Source organism: Lagopus leucura, unplaced genomic scaffold (assembly GCF_019238085.1).
Source record: "Lagopus leucura isolate 7727_CA_CO unplaced genomic scaffold, USGS_WTPT01 Super-Scaffold_100016, whole genome shotgun sequence".
NCBI lineage: Eukaryota > Metazoa > Chordata > Aves > Galliformes > Phasianidae > Lagopus > Lagopus leucura.
Genome location: NW_024962270.1, coordinates 9917994 through 9937254, shown reverse-complemented (window position 1 = coordinate 9937254; position 19261 = coordinate 9917994). Strand labels below are relative to the sequence as shown.

The following is a 19261-nucleotide window of genomic DNA, read 5'->3' as shown; positions in this document are numbered from 1 at the left end:
AACAAGGAGCAAAAACATGAATTTAATCACTGTATTTGTGGCAGGAGTAGAGATTTTATTCAAGTATCAGGTATCAGCACTAGGACTGTATTTGGGTGAGCTTCAGAGCACAGATCTGTGGTCGCCCTTCTGTTTACGATTTGTTGTAGGAGAAACGGAGTAACATTCCTCAGAACTTTACTGAAACTCTAGTTTTGAGTCACAAAGGGAGGTAAAAGAATACCAACGCATGGAGATAAAATAAGCTCTGCGGTTGGGGCTCATGCTAGAATTTTTCTTTGAACAGTGCTCCCTTCAGTATTTGTGTTTCAGAGAAATCTTACTGGACAGCTGTTGAAATCGAGCCCTCATTTTAGGGGATTTAATGTTTTCTCTTCAAGTCTTGCAAGGCAGTTTGGCACATAAAAGAAGAGTAGCCTGATTTTATGTGGAAGTGGGTAGAAATCTCACAAGTACAAGTGATCTTTTGGGAAGGTAGGGGACTGTCATCAGAAATCTTGGACTTAAATTTTATAGGAACATTTGTCACAGTTTTTCTAATATTTGTCCCAAACACTCACAGTGACTTGCAGCCCTAAACGCTGATGCTATGCATAAAAGGTGTCCAACCTCAGCACCTTCGTGCAGTATGGAAGCTCTCTTACTTTTCTCAGTTTCCGAATGAAAAGGGTCAGAAGGAGCCAGAAGAGGGTAGCAGCAAGACCAGTGCAGACCAAAATGATAACTTCAATGTTGGATTTCTCCTCAGAACCTGAAATTTAAACATACAGCCAGATTTTAAATACAGCCAAAGCCCATGATTGATCAATAATTCACATCAGTCCAGCACAATGTATGGGTTTTACCTTAGCTTAGATCTCACCTTGTATTTTAATGAAGGCTGATGTACTGTCTTGGCCCATGTCATTGGTTGCCTTGCATTCATAGAGCCCTTCATCATCCTTCTTCACTCTCTCAATGACCAGGGTATTATTTTCCATGGAAATTCCTGCAGTGAGGGATCTAGGTGAATTTTATTACAATAATCTACCTTCCCCCAAATGCTTTCACGAGGCAGAGCACTGAAGATGAGCTCCCATTCATTCCTATGCCGCTGTCAGGAATCATTTTAAGGCCATGTTCCTTATTGTGGTTTGGCAACAACCTGACACCAGTTTAGACTGCTGGGCATCGCTTATCCTACAGTGAATGCAGCTGTTAACCTATTGCAAACAGACAGAGCCTGACAGAACTTTCATGGAATTTAGTGAAGTGGTAAAAAGGTAAGTCTTCTGAGAGCAACATTATACCTGAAAGAAAAGGGAACTCAAAGAAACTACTGGAGAAAGGCAGCATCTCAGAGGCTGTGGGAAGTGATGGGAGTTCTACCGTGTGAACGTGGTCAGGAAGGTTGTATGCTTCCCTGGAAAAATCCTGGCTTCACAGAAGGCCAGGAGCTAATGGTGGGCTGCCAAGAGAGACATGACCTAGGGATGACCTATGAAAGGCTTCTCCACATTTAATTTACCTGCTTTTGTGGTACAAAACTGAGATCTTATCTGTTTCATTAGGGATGTGTTTGGGGCAAAAACAGGGAAGCATGTTGATCTCTGAATCCAATCGGGAAGGGCATTTTGCACTGCAAGGTGTTCTGCCCATGAATTCTGTCACTGTTAACAAGAGTACCACATAATTTACCACATGCCCTGCTGAAATATTTACCCTGAGGTGTTTTTTCCAAATATTTTATTTATGTTTCCATTGGTTGGATGTTACATGCTTGTCCCTCTAGAATTATTTATAAAATTTCAGTAGCTATAAAGAGTTTCTGCTCAGAACACTCTGATCTGAATTATGTATGATCCTAGATTTCCTACCTAGATGCAAAATTAAAGTTACAGGACTAGCTACTGACATGGGTTCCTTCATGACTTGGAGGACATCTCAGGACAGAGAGATGAGGAGTTCCAGGTGCAGGTGAAGGAGCCCTGCCCCGTGCTCACAATTTCTGTGTTGGGAGAGATAAAGAACAGATGAGTGATACCACGGCAAGCCTTGGCCTGGCCGTTGGGTAGAATTGCTACAGTTCATGGCAGTGCACCGTGATCAGCACCAGAGATGTGTGGCAGTTCAGGCCTGTGTTCTCAGAGCCTCCCAGCAAGTAGGGAGTTAGAGTTTCATGCACAAACTGTTGCCTAGCACAAGCAGACTGAGCAGCAGCACACTGTATTCCTCAATCTCACTAAAGCTATGCTAGTGTCCTCAGATTGAGGACTGCAGACGCTGCTGTGTGCAGGAGGAAAGCTGCATGAACGGGCAGCGAGTGGCAGCCAGTTGGCAGCTCAGACCTTGAAGTCCAAGTCTGAGACTGCTGCAGGGGTCCGACGTACTTGGATTTGAGCTCACGTTTCCCTTCGTGCCATGTCTGGTATCCCCACTCAGCCACGCTGGCAGTAGCTGTGGGGCTGCATGTTCCTGCTTGTGGCAATCCCATAGTGCCATTTGTCACCATGAGTTAAAGCAATGCTCACCTGATGCTGCTGAGATGGGGTAGCCATCCTTGCTCCATGTAATCTGTGGCTCTGGTGTTCCACTGACTCTGCACTCCAGAATGATCTTGCCACTGATATTAACCTCCAGATCTGTCAGATTCTGTAGGACATACGGGGCTGCCTTTGCTGCAGTCACAGAGGAAAACAATACACAGTAAGATTCCAGGAGTCATCTCCTACACCTTGTCTCCTTGGGCCAGCTGCAGAGATTGGGTAGCAAAATTCCCCCGAACGATCATGGAAAGAGCTCATCTGGCTTATTTTCAAGCTGCTTATGCAAAGATTCAGCTCAACCTGGAACCTCCTCGAGTTTCTCATCCTCTGAAGGAAGCAGAGCACAGAGAGTGGGCAGAGCAAGGGCAGAGTGGGTGCAAAACAAGAAGGGAGGAAGCAAAGAAGGATCAGTTCTAAGGATTTTGTCTCCATGATGACAGGAGTTATCTGCTTACTGCAAAGTGTGTTAACCTCCACACAATACAATACATTATGTTAACTTAAAAAAGATATGGGAAAGTAATTGAGTAAAATCTCTAGCATAAAAAATGCATATTTTTTGTCAGTTAAGGAGAGTAGCTGATGGGCGTTGATACATTAAAAAAAAAACATCTGAAAGATGGTTTCTGTAGGAGAAGGAGGGCTGGTTTGCAGAGGTGTTTCCATGTACATTTTTGAGAAAAACTGCATCTCTGACATGTGCCAGACAAACAACAGACCCCAGTAGTTCTCACAAGGCTGTGATTAAGATTGCAGTTCTCCCATGGCTGTATTCCCAGTTTAACTGTGTTTTTCTCATAGCCACTGTGTGTAGGTGTCTGCGTAGGTGGAAATTTGACTAAATGAATAAAATATCTGCCAGAGGAGAGAGCCTGAATGCAAAGGGATCCTGGTGCACCATGGCAGGTGATGCTGGCAGGTGGCTCTGGACAAGGAAGATGCCAGAGTGCTGCCATATGGCGTGGGATCTTTGCTCTGCTCTGTGCTGTGGGATGGGGCAGCGCTCACGCCTCGTTGTAGGCAGGAGTGCAGCCAGTGCTGCACAGCCTGATTCGTGCCTGGTGACAAGGCCTCTTTGGTGCCTCATCACTCATTAATGTGAGTGGAGAAGCCAGTTTAGAAATCACTAACTTAGTTCTAAAGCACCCTGCTTGCTATGCCCTTGCTTGCTGCCATTTATTTCAGTTCTGCTCTATTTCAATGCTTTGGGCTTTTCTTCACCTTTCTTCACTAGAAGCATGAGGCACTTTCTCAGCAGCACTTCTGTAAGAAGGTTTGGAGTTGATCCCTCTCATTTTCTTTATTATGAAGCTGAAGAAACTTCACTCATTTTGGTGAGTTTGTGTGTGGTGCTGGAGGAAGTGTCTGGTCCTTTACAGCCAGAGCAATGAAACAAGGCTCTGGGATCTGCAGTACTACTATTTTCATGGAAATAAAAGAGACAGGGATTTGAGTGCGTGTAAGAAAATGCTATAATGCTATAATGAAGTGCATCCTGTGTACCCAGACCAAGTGGTACACATCCCTAGTTCGTACACCTGACCTGATACATCTGTGGTTACACCAGGTGTCTGTACCATCCCAGCAGCCCTCCCAAAGCCCCCCAGACCTGGAGTGGCAGTTCCAACTGATACAGCTGTGCTGCTGCTAACGTGGTGGGAGTGTCTTTATTCCTCAGTCAGCACTAAACCTGTATCCAGCAGGGAGACAGGGAGATAAAGGCTGCTGAAATCACCTTTCTGAGTAAGGAGAACATTTAATACAAAACCAGTAATGGCTAGATGAATCACATTCACGGCTAGGAGTCAAATCTCACACAGAAATGTGAAAAATCACAAAGTGCGTATGAGGGCTGTCCCTAGGAAACGCTGCCCGCCTTGTGCTTTGACAGAGCCCAGTGTTTCTGCTTCCCCAGCTGCAGGACAGTGCCACCCACCTCTGATAAGGAGCCGTGTGTGCTGCTCCAGCGTGCCGCTGCCGTTGTGCTGGTGCTGGGCACGGCACTTGTAGAGGCCGCTGTGCTCTTCTGTGACGTTTGCAATGATCAGGGTCAGGGAAATGGAGTAGGCGTCAGCGCTCCGGGTTAGAGAGCTGCCGTGAGCCGCAGCCCGGGACGGGTAGGACCAGGCCAGGTTGCTGTAGATGTACCTGGAGGCCCTGCAGGTCAGCTGGGCAGTGCTCCCTGCAATGGCTGTGACCTGTGGGGCCGTCTGCAACCCAGATGGCACATCTGCAGGAAAAGAAAACGTCTGCCATCAAGTTGCAATTGAGAATGGCTTTGGGTGCCCATTTGCAACTTGATGATTGGATTTCAGTGAGCGGCCCCAATGGAACGAGCCACTCTAATGAGATCCGCATTTGCTCGTGCAAAGAGGCATTACATTTTCAAGTAATTAATTGAAAGTTTATATATAGAAGCAGTTAATGAACTAAGAGAGTTTAATCAAGAGACCGCTATGCAGGTAGATAAATGCGTTCATGACATCCACTCTTTCTATCTGCTATCAGTGCTTGAAAGCGTAATTGCATTAGAGTAAAGAAACCTCTTCCCATTTCTCACAAGTAACACTCTCTTTCTTCACCACTGAACAATCTTCCCAATTCTCTCCTCTTTCACATGGATATTTATTCGATCTGTGGATGGATGACAAACTGGTCTAATGATGTACAAGTCCTTGAGGCTTTAATAGTTAGCACAGTAATACTTTGATGCAGATTCCAACCTATACACAAATGAATAAGCAGTTTCTTGCTATATTTTTAGTTACTTTTCATTTCAGAAAAAAAATCAATTTTCCTGAATTGCCTAACTGAATCCATTTGAAGACAAGAGAAAATGTTTCTGAGTAGAATGCCAAAATCTGGCCTACAAATAATTCCTATTACTGCCTTAGCTGCCAGGGACCTGCAGTTAAATTGTGTCTGCAAAATATTCTTTGCTCATTTTATTCTGTTACTTCCACGATCTGTGCACCCCAAATACTTGAATGAAAGTGCATTGATAATCACAGGCCTGGGATTGTTCTTCTGTCTGTTAGGTCAGGATTCAGAAGCAGCTGACATGGAGAGTTGGGAAGAATCCTTTTAAAGTGTCACCTGCACAGTACTGGGGTGGGACACCTTGGGAACACTAGTTCTGGTTTACCTTCTGAACACTTGCTTGCAATAAATCTGATGATAGACTGTTGCTTTACTACTGAGCTGTTAATAAGATGCTTTCTCCAATGGATGGCACTCAGAGGGGACATCAGTTAAAGAGGAGCAACCATGCATCATGTTTGCAGTCTGACAAATTCCACATGGGAGCTGGCATTTGGCCAGGGGCTCACACTGTAAGCCCTTGCAAAAAGCTCTGTTGAAGCTATAGTTGAGCATAAATAGCAAGGATGTTATAATAACCAATCTGCCTTATAATACACTATATCTTCTATGAAATACAGAGCCCTGAAGGAGATTTTAGATAGAATTAAAAATCTTCTTCACAAGTCATCTGGAATATAACCAATAAGCTTAATGATTTTTAAAGGCTGTCTCCAGAAATATTTTACAAAAATTCCAAAAAAGAGAAGAGACCCCTCAGGCCACAGCGGTGGAAATTGTTTTCCCTTTCTTTTAATGAAATTTCAGCCTACTTTATGCAGTTTTTTGTTAATGATAGCTGCACACTCAAGCTAACTTGTGTAACACATCCATCCTCCATCTGATGCCCTGCGGTTCCTACATATGTTGACGCTTATCATCAAGGGGGAAAGTCTGAGGTGAGCAGTAATTCTCAAAATAGGAAGAATTAAGGTTCAGTGGAAACAGTGGGGTGTGGCATGAGCTGCATCCCTTGCAGTCATCAAACCAAAACAGAGAAAAAGTGCCCCCTTTAGCTGACTTTTTCTTGCTTTCTTTTCTCAATGTTTTTTAGTATCTCCTGTGAGAGTTATAGAACTGAACCAGATGGGTCTTTGGTTAGACTTGGTCCTTAGGTAAGCTCAGTGGTCTGGGATCCTCTCCAGCCTGAATTAGCTTTACAGTTGGATCCCAGAGAAAGCATGCATGGATTCTAGGTAAAATGGAACTTGGAGCTTGGACATGCTTCCCAGAGCAAAACACTGTGAAGCCCTGCAAGCCTGCAAGGCAGACTAAATCCTGCCCCAAAGTGGTTTGGACTGCAGCCCTTTTTGCCTTTTCCTCTACCCCTCAGGCAGGATCTTCTTCTAATTCTCTAATTAAAATTTCTCTAATTCTCACAACTCGCAGCCCCATTTGTTTTGCAGGGCGTTACCATGAGTGGCTGTAGGAAAAGTCCACCAGGAGCACTGCATTTCTTGTGCAGGCACTGCCTGGGCACGGTGCTCAACAGTGTCACCTTCCTGCTGAACCACACTAGTGCAGGATTTTTTTTCTGCCAACACTCTGGGAGCAGTAGAAGCACTTGTTTTTCTTGTCATTTCTCTTACGGACATTTTTTATTTAGCATTTTGACTATTTTGAGCTGGAAGTTGTGCTAGTCTCTTCCATCTTGTTAGCTTTTCAAGCTCTTTCAGCTCCAATAGAATATTCATTGATTTTCATCACAGTGCAAGGAAAAAGGGTAATAAAAGTTTCTCTTGCCCTCCTCTCTCTGTTCTTCCCTTACCTGCATTGTCTGGGAGTGGCTGTGGTGCCGGGAGCTGTAAGGCAGTTCCCCCTTGCACTGCTTTGCTTACATGATCTTGAACCTGAGAATGGTTGACTTCCTCTCCCTGAACAGACACAGCGTTTTGTAAGACTCCCAATAAAACAGCTAGAAGAATGCTCTGTGGGGTCTTTTCTCTTTTATCAGCAGTCACCACACACTTGTCTGTCATACTGTGTTACAGTGTAGCCGTGAATTTCACTCTCAACTGTGCGGGATTCCATGACAAAATAGGGAAATGAGCCATTGGGAGAAGGTAAAAAGTCAGCATAAATCAAAAGAAAGTCTGGCTCCAATTCTATTTACAAGGAATTAACTGGTTTTAATTTCCTGCGCTTTGCACAATAATCAGTGTAATTCAGAACTCTGCTCCTTTCCAGCTTCCATCCCTGTGCCTCTCAGAGCAGAGGGGGCTCTGCCAGGCCCATTCATGTAGGGAGAGTGAGAAACAGGAAGGGAGAGCCCTGCCATCTGAAGCAGCACAGAGCTTTTCCTAAATCCTGTAAGCATGTTGGGAGTAAACAAAGTGAGAGTGGCAGCTGCAGAAAGGCCCAGTTCATTCATTAGTCCAATATCTGATAGCAGATCTTTATCTCGTGTTTGTAATACGCTATTTTCTTTCTGGTAGAAATTTCTCATTCAATTTTTCTGAGTTATTTCTGCAATCAGATATGGGTTGAAAAAGGACTTTTGTTATTATTTGTTATCCTTAGCATAATTCATTTATATTCTAAGAACATTTGGAGGTTTAGTATGGGTGGGATCCTGTTTTGTTGTATTTAGCACAATCGCTCAAGAGACAGAATCTGATTTACTGTGGAGCTATGGTAATACACAGCTGCTCTTCCCAAGGTGCAGAGCAGACAATTGGAAGCTGGTCACTGGGTGATACAGTTCCACATCTCCTTGGCCCCCTGCATGGCTCGGTTTCAGTGTCATCTCCAAACCCCAATGACCTTTCACTGGAATAAATTTTACTGGCAAAGAAAAGGTTTTAAAAACAGATTCCAGTGCTGTTTCTAATGTCTGTGAGTTTTTGAGGGGCCTTTGCAGTGGAAGAACAAAATGGCTGTTGAAGTTATTCCATTAGGATAGATACTTTTCTGCGGAACTAATGCTGAGGTGCATGCACCTGGCTGAAGACATTTCCCCACCAAGCAGATGCAGCCTGGGCAACATCTGATTGAGTTTCCCTGTAACTCTGAGCCGTGTCCTGGCAAAGCACTTCAACCCTGACCTACGGAACAAGTTTTTTGAGGAAAGAAGAGAGTCTAGCTGCTGTGTTATTTTCAGATTTCTTAGCAGGGAGAAGTTCATTAACCTGAATTCAGTTCAAAAGTTTGAAAGCAATTCAGAAGCCATCAGATTGTTCTTCAGTAGGAGACAAAGGGAAATCATGTATTTAAAACCAACAAAGTGCTGAACTATTTGTGGAGCCCCACAGTTTGCAGCTGCTTTGCAGAGAACAAGGCTCAGTGGCTGAGCGTAAGCTGCTGGGAACCTTTTTCTGGATGTTGTCCTGAAGGCTCACGCACCACCTATGTGCTCTGAGAGTCTGGTTCAGCCTTCATCTCAGCTTTTAGGTCCAATCTGCATAAAATAAATCAGCCTAGCAGTTGCAAAATGTTTTTTTTCTCACTTTATATTCATCAAGATGTTCCTAAACTGCCAGTTTTGTATCAGGAAATGTGAAAGTTTGAATTCTGAGGCAGGATCCATGATAACAGCATATTACAGGTTATTCTACCACCTCTGCCAAACATACACCCCTTCTGTCACAGCAAAGCTTTCACTACCTTGGCAATGCTTACAAACACAGCTTGCTTGGTGCCTTCTGCTTCTGAACTTGCCCTATTTAGTAGCTCCAAACTTCCCCTGCATGTCCCTCCAACAGCAGACCACATGGCGAGAGCAATCCAGCAGCAGGTCAGTCTGGGGCTGCTGTACCACTGCAGCATGACTGACTTTAGGGTCAGGATGGCCAAATTAGAAAGGTTGTGTTTCTTTCTCATCTGTAAACAGCACTATTTTTAAACACACCATTTATACAAGTCAGTCATGCTCAGTTAGCATCTGCCTCCTCCACACAATGACACACACCCCGTCTTTTCTTAGTGGGCAAGGCTGTCTCCCCAAGCACTATTAAACTGTGGTCTGTTTTGATGAAAGTGAAATGCTTCCACCAGAACCAGCGTCAGCAGTTTTGCCTAGGGATTCATTTCCCTCATGATTAAAAATGCGTGATTAAAACGTTTGTGTCTCAAGATGCTGCTAGATTGATTTTAAAATATAAAATATGAAATATTAGCTCATTGTGGGGGGAAAAACAAAAATGTGCCAATTCAGTATTCTTCTGTAAAAGAATCTTTTCTAAAAGGCAAAAAATGAAAATAAAACATAGTTGTGTAAGGTGCAAGCAGTGCCTTAGCCCTGTGAGTGTGACTTTATGCAAGTTGCCTCTTTAGATGCTGCAGCATTGGCCTTAGTCACTAGATATTACGAAGTGCAGTGGACGGTTTGGGAACATACTGCTCTGAGTAACCCAGCCAAACATGATCGCTCACAGACTCCAGAGAAGAAACAAACCCATATGAAAACTCATTCTTGGAAGGGGTGAAGTGTAAAATTAATAGCTGTTCTTCAACCCGCGTTGGTCAGGAATCCTGTGGATCTCTTATGGCTGTGCTTTAATTCTCACCAGACAACCTTCAAGGGTTTTTTCCCAGATAAAAATAGTTAGGGCTTGGGAAGACATCTAGGTCTTAAAACTCCCTTCTGAATCCATACGGCATTGAGGTGTCACACAGAAGCTGTAACTAGAGGTGAAAGCTCTACCCCATTATTATTATTGTACATCCATGCAATAAGAATGGTGACAAGGCTTAGCGAGCACTTTGTTGACTCGTCTGATCTGTAATGTACTGAACTACTTTAGAGCAATGGAGTCAATGGAGGACACACAAGAGGCAGAGTAGTGCAGAGCATTGCCACAAATAAGCTTAGCCCTCAATTGGCTTTAAGGGGAAGAAAAATGGTGAGGACAAGACATTTACCTTCCAGGGCACTTCTGCACTCTTTGTTCTAAAAAATGTTATTTTGACGCAAATTTTGCCATCCAGCATCCACTCATCCAGTAAGTGAGCACAGAAATGATTCAGTGTAGCCTGGTAAGCTCTTGAACAAGGCTGTTCCCAGATTCTTTGCCTTTTTTAAACTCCCATTTCTCCTGAAAGCATGATGCAGGTCCTGATCTCACTACTAAAGAATTTCTGTGTTAAAAGGTTAAGCACATATTTGTTTAGATTTGTGTTCTTTGGAGAAATAGCATGTCCACCTCCTCCCTCCTTAAAGGGTTCTGCAAAGGCTAATTGCTCAAGCAGGGACCTAGTGTCACCACAGCCCCCAGTGATACTGGCCCTGAATTAGGTCTAGATATTGGCCTTACTCACCTTTGCTATGTTCACTGAATTAACTAGAGGCCAGCTGTTTTCCTGAATCAGGGAGAGATCTCAAGCCTTTGGAAGACTGCTAAAGACTTAGCTTAGCTTTTGCTTGGGGTTTCATAAGGACAGTGCTTTTGGAGTGCTTTAAAAACACAACATCTCAGGATTCTCAGAAACGTTAACCAGTGCTCCCCAGCCATATGCAACTTTAAGGTAAATCACGTGATGAGCATCTATGTTTTGTATAGTGTCAGTGACTTGTGGTGTTTACCTGAGACGTAGAACTCAACGCTCCTCTCTTCTTCACCAACCTTATTTGAGGCCACGCAGTAATAGATTCCTGACGTGCTGCTGTTTTCCATTGTTAGTGTGCTCACAATCTGCCAGGCAAAAAGAGAAAAGGTAAAGGCTTAGCAGAGAAGTTTGAGAGCAGTGGACAAGGATGTGACTTATGGCAGAAAAACAGTTAATAAAGGAGCTTCCAGCAATGTGTGAAGCTCATAAGCAGACAAGTGCTTGCATTAGTGTTTTGGTCTCTCATCTAGCATCACCTCATCCCAGTTAATTTTCTTCCTTCCTCATTCCTTCCCCTTATCCTTCTTCCCATGACACCTCAGCCAAGGTCTGAGTGTGACAGCATCAGCAAAGGGAAGGACCTGGAAAATTCAACCAAGACACTGTAAATGAGCCACACTTTCACCTGTTTTCTACCTTTCAGTTATGGTGTCCATGGGTCACTATGTGGGAAGCAGGTTGTTTGTATGGATGTGATGTAAAGAACATTACAGAGATTTGCTTTGTTTTGATATAACCCCAGAAAAAGGAGTGATACAGCCCCTTTGGAACCCAGCTTACTCTTACAGATTGTCCTTGGAAACACCTTGGTTCCATAACCCTTCCTCCAGGTTTCTTTGGACTTGTGCAGTGCAGAAAGAACCCTTGGGGAAGGCTTGTGGTAAGGCACTGGCAAATGAATAGAGGAGGTTCATGAGTGAGAAGGAGGGAGCACTTGTCCTGAGCTTCACCACACAGAAAAAGGAAGCAGCTCAGTTTCTCCTGGGGGCTGAATTAATGTAATGTAACACCTCTTTAAGAACTTGTGTTCTTTAACATCCTAAGCCCCTGCTTCTGTGTAGGGCCTTGCTGACCAGGAGCTGGCCAAATGGCACTCCCTGTCATGATGCGACATCACAAGCTCATTGAAGACTGTTCACAGGTCACGGCTTCAATTATTCCTGGTACTTCCTTTGGACTGCTAGGAAGAAAGGAGGATCTAGCCCACCATGGCAGAGATGGTTTTGCAAGATTACTTTGCTTTCCCTGCAGCCATTCACTTGAGGAACTCTGAGCCTTCACATTTGGAACAAATATCACTGTATTTGTTGTCCTCTCTTAACGACTTTGAGGATCAAAACTTATAACACCCTCTGGCCATTTGTCCTTATCTCCAGAGAGCCCTTTGAAGTGCACAAAAGCATCTCTGGACTTTTTAATATCCTAAACTGAATGCATACAAGACATTCCTTTACTCCCTATAAAGCTGTACTGTGAATGTGTCTATAGCTGTGTGGGATGAATTATTCTAGTTATCTAAGATTTTCTGAGCTTTGGCACTTCAAATCCTGTAGGGAAATGAGTTTTAAAGGTTTTGATCCCCTGTGCATTTTAAATTCTAAAGGGGAACATTTTCCTTTTCACCTCACCAGAATAACGGGTAAGTGGAAGAGGAAAACTATCTACTTTTCATGGTTACCGAAACACAGAAATTAACCAAAAATGGGGACAAACAATCTTAGGGATGAAAATGGAAGACCAGTAAACCCAGCTCCCTCTGGTGTCCACCAAAGAAAGAACTGCACAGTTCTGATTTATTTATGATGTGAAAATTGCTCTGACTTGGATGTTAAATCTCCCAGGGAAGCAGCTCGTTCCTCCTCCTTTTTCTATTCCTGCAGCATTGGGCCCAGTGCCACAGGTTATTAACAAGCACATGTTCAGAGCACTACTCCTGTCTTTAAGCACTGGACTCTGCCTTTTGAACTAATGCTGAATCAGAACAAAGATCTTTCAGTGATTACTGGATCTTAGAATTCTATATTTGGGAACAGAAGAAGTCAATGTGTTGAAACGGATTCACCAAGGACAGAAGGGATAAATCTGGACAGCTATTTAGCAGCTATTAGTCTTGCAAAGTGACAGCTCTAGATGGGAAGTCAAGAGCAATACTGTAGTACCCATTCAAATCATAAAGAGGAATGCAATTATCTATTCTGGAGTATGGCCAAAGTTTCAGAGGTGATACTGTGAGTGTTGTAAAAATGGATGCAATACCTCATACTGCAGTTGGTGGCTCAGAGGTAAACGCACACATGTGCTCAAGCACATACAAATGCCAACATTTCTATGTAACTCAAGAAAAGTCTGACATGATAGTAGAAAAAAGAGGAAAATAGCTGTACCAAGAACTCATCCAAGATAGTCTCACACATGTCTAGATGTGAAGTTGAAAAAGATGCTAAATTGATGGAGGGAAACAAGCCTGGCCTGGGGGGCAATTTATTTTGAAAAATCCACTGTGGAAATGAGAAAGCCATTTTCTTGTTTGTATGTTCAACATCATGATTATAACCTTGGATACCAGTTTGATATACAGCTGAGCACAAGAGTGCTCAGTGTTCTCTATTAGAACCTGGCATCTCCCAGGATCCTCCAGAATGTGGCTTTCAAACTGGCAGCATCCACCAGAGCACTGTGTGTGGTTTCACAGTGGGAAACAAATGATCTGGAGTGATTTTCCTGTAATAAGATGAATCCTTTGAAATCATTACATGTCACCTTTTCACTCTAGCTATGTGCTCCCGGGTAAATCCCAGAGATTGGGAGTCCAATCATTTTTGCAGCATCTTGGCTTAAGGCCTCAACCGCCAAAATGCCCTAATCCTGGTTTAGTCTTCAACAGTCTGAGGCTTTGGAACACACATGTAATACCAAAGGGCATCCAGATCCTTCTTTGGTTCATAAAGCCACATGGTTCTGGCTTCTGCAACGATGAACCCGAAAGAAACATTTAGGAAGCCAGCAGCAATACCTGCTTTTTGTAGTATCTGGACAAATCAGTAAAGGATAACCCATGGACAAGAAGATCCTATTAACCCAAATGTTAAAACCACCCACAGACTGATATTCACAAGGCAGATGTGCTGGCAGTGGCTCATCACCTGTTACTGCAAAGAGTCCAAGTTGAACAAACATCACCTCCATGACATTTGTCCGCGCTTGGTCACGGTGTGAAGTGGGAGTAAGAAGGGATCTTCCAAATGCCACCACTACACTTTCAAAACACATTTGCAACAAATGTATGCAAAACCTGGTTGAATGAGAAAACAATTTGAACTCGAGCGACTGAGCACAGGAATCTTTTTCCATTACTGACGGGAAAATTGTTAGCAGAGTTTTCTCTCTCAGGGGAGTGACATAGCCCTAGCATTTGGGGACCTTCAGTATGCACTGGAAAAAATTCAGAGGGGATAATCTACTTTAAGTACTTAGTCCATGCACCTGCAAAGTATTTTCCATTCTGGATTCAGAGCCAAGATAGAAAAGTTAAGAATGCTGGCATTTGCTGCAGCAGACACAGAAAGAACTTAGTGGGATGGGGCTCTGGTGGTCCCCACCCTCACTCAAAGCAGGGCTTGTCTCAGAACTTTTGCAGCCATTCCTCTCAGAAAACTTGGCTTCCAGATAGCACAGTGCTTTGTGCTAACCTGAATCAATGCAACCGATGAGAAATCTGCAATTACATCAAAATGTTTTTATCTCTGAGTGAAATTACTGTCCGTGAGCTCTTGAGAGCCTCAAGGTTAGCACTTTTTAGTTTACCTTCCCTGCAATCTCCTGAGCAGGAGCAGTTCAAACTAACTGACACATTAACCCTTGCACTGTTCTCCTGCCATGAGTGGCACACCAACTGTGACTGTTCAGTCATCTGCTCTGTGCAGGCTGCACTGGAACCAGTGGGATTAACAGCAGAGTATTGGCATGTAGCGTCTAGACATTTTCCTGGTGGGAGCTGACCTGAGACCCAGTGAACTCACTGCATGCCGAACACTAAACGTCCCTCAGACAATAACCAGTTTTGATTGCCTGTGTTGAATTTGGATGTAAAGGGCTCCATTTCCTATTACTTAACCTAAAGGCCACCCAATACTGCGAGCCCACGGAAGGGCTTATTAGCTAATAAATAATTGCTATGAAGGAATAAACCAAATTCAAAACTCAATAAGAAATGAAATGACTGATCTCTGAAGAACAGCTATGGCAAGTAAATAGGCATTGCTGCTGGGAAAGCCCATAATGGAACAGCTCAATAAAGTCCACATGTCTTGCACTGCAATGTTCCCAAACTGGTAAAAACAAGCCATTTTAGGAACAGCCAAATAACATTCCACAGTGCTATACTGTGAGTGTTTTAAGACATCTTGTGGTAAGGACAGAGCAGCGAGACCTTTTTTTAAGCTGGAGCCAGTACAAATTAATATATCTTGAGATTCCTTGCTTTCTCTTTCCTCTGTCTAATCTCCCCCTCCAACGGCTTTAGTTAACAATTCTCTTTCACTTCGTTAGCTGTATGTGGGCGAGGATGAGGAGCAGAAAAAGTGGGTGGAAAACTTCTCAGCTGTCTGACTCTGGCAGAGCTGGGGTGGAGGTGGCTGGGGGGAGATGAAATTAATAGGGAACTTCACCAGAGATCCTGCAAAGAAAATATTCAGCTAGCTCCCATTCCATCTACTTGAATGGCACAGAATAATGCTTATTTTTATAGCCTGACAATTCCGAGCCATGCTCTTAGTTCATCCATTCTAAATATGCTAAAAGATGGACTGAGCGCAAGTGAGAAGATCAGGCTGCTAGCTGACTGGGAACTTGTAGGTTTTACTCTCTTCTCTGGCAGAGGGAGGTCTTCTCCGTGCAGGATGAGAGGGCTCTTTCTTATGTCCCCAGGCTCTCCCAGGAAGCCTTGCCCAGGACAGTGCAGCTCATGTGCTGCTGCTGGGCTGCTCTCTTGTATTGCGGATGCTGCGTTCAGAGACCCAGCTGTGTGACAGGTCACCTGCCAGAGATGATATGGCAGGGCTATCTGGCTCTCCCTTGGAACATGCACATAGCCAGGTGGCATTCAGCAGCCATACTGAGTTGTTCTCATTTTTCACCAAACCCGTTCCACTTCTTTAATGTCATCCTCCTGGAGGTTCAAGCCTGGTGTTTTTGGATCAACTTTCTTGAGTGGTTATGAATTTCAGCAGCAAAACTGATTCATGAGTTTTATTGCAAAAACATCCACATGGCCAGGCTATTCTCTCATACATACATGAGAGAGAGCAAGAGAGAGAAGCCCCCAAGGAGGACAGAATTATGTGTAGATGTTCTTTTCTACTTGTCTCCCAGGCTCAGACCAGTATGTTCAGCTTACTAACAGAAAAGAAAATAAGATAACAAGCTAGTGCTTTACAACTTGAAATGGAAATTCAGGCAGTTCATGAGATCGAGTGTTTCACCTAGTATTAAAACACAGTCTTCAGAAGTAGCTACATTGCAGTTTAAATCACAGAGTGATTCCTTTAGTATTCCTTTAGTATTATATTTACTAGTATATGGGTTTTAACCACCAGGAAAAGTAAGCTGGTGTGATATGACTGCCTGAACCAATACTTAACCAAAATTTCTACAAACTACTTCCTAATGGTAGTGATAACCACATGCTTTTCTTTAGGAATGAAACTCAGCCTTCAGGATGACAGGAGGGGGTGAGATTCACTTCTCTATCTTGAAATAATAATGGAATAATCATGATGACAAAGATGACAAGAGACCTCAATTTTCCATGCCACTTGCATAAAGATGCCTGAAGATCTTGATGTGAGCCAGAATTGCTGGTCTGCTGCAAGAATCCTCACTGCCACTGCAAGCTTGTTTTTAAGTAAGATTTTGGATCTGGGAATTTCTGGGGGTTTCTTCCCATATTCCTGGCAGCTCTGAAAAGTTACTGCATTTTTTCAGAAGTCACTGAACAAACAAACATGTATTGCTAAAGTTCTTTGAGAGTGAACAGCAGGATGCAGAGCAACAGATAATATCAAAGAGACTGGGTAAATTCCACCTTCTGCTCCGAGGGCTGTCATAGGACAGCCTCAAATCACACAGGAAAAATAACCAATCTCAGCTAATCCCAGCTTCATAGCACAGTCAATAAAAGCCATGCTCTGTCAGACTGCAATGTCTTTATTATTTCATGTGGCTAGTCAATGCAGATGAATTACTTGTGAGGACATGGTGGGAATGGATTGGGTTGTTTCCTGTCTATTTCATTTCTGGTTGAATTAATGACTGATAAAAAACAAGGAAAAGTCTGAAGGCTATAGGATTTCATCGCTTTCTTTTTTGAATTATAGTCTATTATCTACAGGCTCCACCTAACACAGATAGCCTTGGACTTCAGTAAGGGGGAAGGAGGGGAATTGTCTGTTAATGCAGGCAGGGAGGCAGAGTGCTGAAATTTGAGATTCATGAAGTCTAGTTTTATTACTTTGAATAAATCTTAATAAGGACATAAAAATTATTAGGAAACGCCTCAGAATGTGTTTTCAACCAGTGGATCAGCAGGAGATGAAAATAATGAATATATTATGAGCTGTGAAATTATGTAACTTGAAAAAAAGTATTTTTAGGAAACTTTAATAATGAAATATGTAAAAGCTTAAGTTGAAGAGTGTGGGCCGAGCTTTTGAAGATGTCTAACAAATGAATACTTCAGTCTGCCTGGAGCCTAAGGAAGGGGCAGGGATGGCTGAGCAGTGCTGTGAGTTGCAGCCTGGGCTCTGTGTGGCACTCAGGTGGTAGGGGAGAGCTCAGATGTCCCTGACCAGCAACCAGCAAGGAGCAGGAATGCATTGAGCCCCATAGATCCAGGAGCTCTGTAGAACTACTGAAGCGCCTCATTCACAGGGACTGCAGCCAGATTAAGTCCATGATCAAACAAAAATGTCACAAAATGCTTGCCTCAGCAAAGCAGGGAAGAGAAGAAATGGAAGGAGTGTACATATACATAAGCATAGCAAAGCAAAAGTGTTTTTACTTATGTGTCATTGGGTGTCTCACTTATCCCAGCACGTGGGTCAATCCAGCAGCCAGCAGATAGTTTTTGAGTCACAGTAGTAGTGAAAGTCTTAACTTTCATATGGGAACTAACATAAATAAAGACTGATCATCAGATGTAAAGTGAGTTCTTGGACACCTGATCATGTACTTTGACAGGCTGTACATATGGACAGAAACAGTAGCCACAAAAGCCACGAAACTCTTGTCATGCCTTGCTGCTAACGGAAGATTTAGAAAAGGAGGGAAGTGTGGAGGTACATGTCATTGACTTCCCATTTTTGCAATGAGAGCTCTGTAAATAGTTGCTTTAACCTAAGATCTAAAATTCTTAGAGGGTACATTAAAGACAGAACTTATGGGACACTATGCTATCTAAATAAATCCAGTATTTTCCAACAATGCAAAAACTCAAGAGCGAACTGTGAACACTGATTTTCTCCATCCCAGTCCAACTTCTATGCTTCAGAGCTCTGTTTTAGATTAGGTTTAGAACTGGAAAGTCTCCATGAGAAAGAGCAGATGACTGAGGCACGGATTCTGCCAGATGCTGATTTAGTCTGGACCCAATCCAGAAAAGCACTTTAGCTTCACACTTAACTTTAAGCATGCAAATAGCCCAAGAATTATCATATGCTTAAAGGTACCCCAGGATCTGAGCTGCAGCATTCAGCACACTGCAGTTTTGAGCACTAATTGATCTGAGTCAGCCACTTTGGAACACATGCAGCTGCAAAACTGCTCTTACAGCCACAGACTTGTGCAAGTGCAACAAGGGTAAAACAACAGAGCCAGAGCCCAGCATCTTCTCCAAGGGTAGCCAACTGTCTGTCTGTGAATCTAGAGCAGAACAGCTTTGGTAGCTTCTCAGGGATCAGCATGGCCATGTGTAACCAGTATCACTCGGTAGCATTGCAGGTGCCTGGGAGGCATTTAGCAGATTAATTGCTGAGATCTTTGCATCTCATTTGAGAAGCGTGCCCCAGTACTGTCTGCTTGAAGGTGAAGTGGGCAGGGGTGTGCAGAAGGAAGGAGATGTTCCTGCCCTTCTCAGCTCAGCAGCATGGCTGGGGACCCCAGTGGGTGAGGAAGTGCCCGTGCTTCAAGTTGAGGCAGGAAGGCGCTACAGGCACCCTGACACTCACCATCAGGGCAGCTACCCCTGGCCATGGCTGGCCTCTTGAATCATGCAGCTGCTTAGCTCCTGCTGCTGGAAGAGTGGCCAAGGCTGGCAGTACAAAGTACTCTCCAAGTGCTAAGCATTCTAATCAACCTGGCATCCTGTCAGCTGTGTGTGCTTCACAGGACCCCTCTTGCTCTGAACTGCTCTTAGACTTCCTCAGTACTGAAGGAGACAGAGGTTTTTGACCCAAAATTCTTTGGAGCGTTTTAAATGGGGTAAGTGACATCATTGTCAGAATCCCAGCATTTATAAACAGCAGAGAGCTAAAAATGATCCCAGGGCTGTGGAATTC

At 43.6% G+C, this 19261-nt stretch overlaps 1 protein-coding gene across 2 annotated transcripts in view; it reads right to left on the bottom strand.

Moving 5' to 3' along the window:
• LOC122183032 (vascular endothelial growth factor receptor kdr-like) overlaps nucleotides 1-19261 on the bottom strand; it is a 119721-nt gene that overhangs the window by 32779 nt on the left and 67681 nt on the right. For both annotated transcript variants that reach the window (XM_042876764.1, XM_042876765.1), the window contains exons 12-16: nucleotides 10906-11014; nucleotides 4462-4755; nucleotides 2511-2657; nucleotides 863-988; nucleotides 645-751 (exon numbers count right to left, since the gene is read on the bottom strand). In XM_042876764.1, coding sequence (XP_042732698.1) covers nucleotides 645-751; nucleotides 863-988; nucleotides 2511-2657; nucleotides 4462-4755; nucleotides 10906-11014 — 783 coding nt within the window. The remainder of the gene's footprint in view (nucleotides 1-644; nucleotides 752-862; nucleotides 989-2510; nucleotides 2658-4461; nucleotides 4756-10905; nucleotides 11015-19261) is intronic.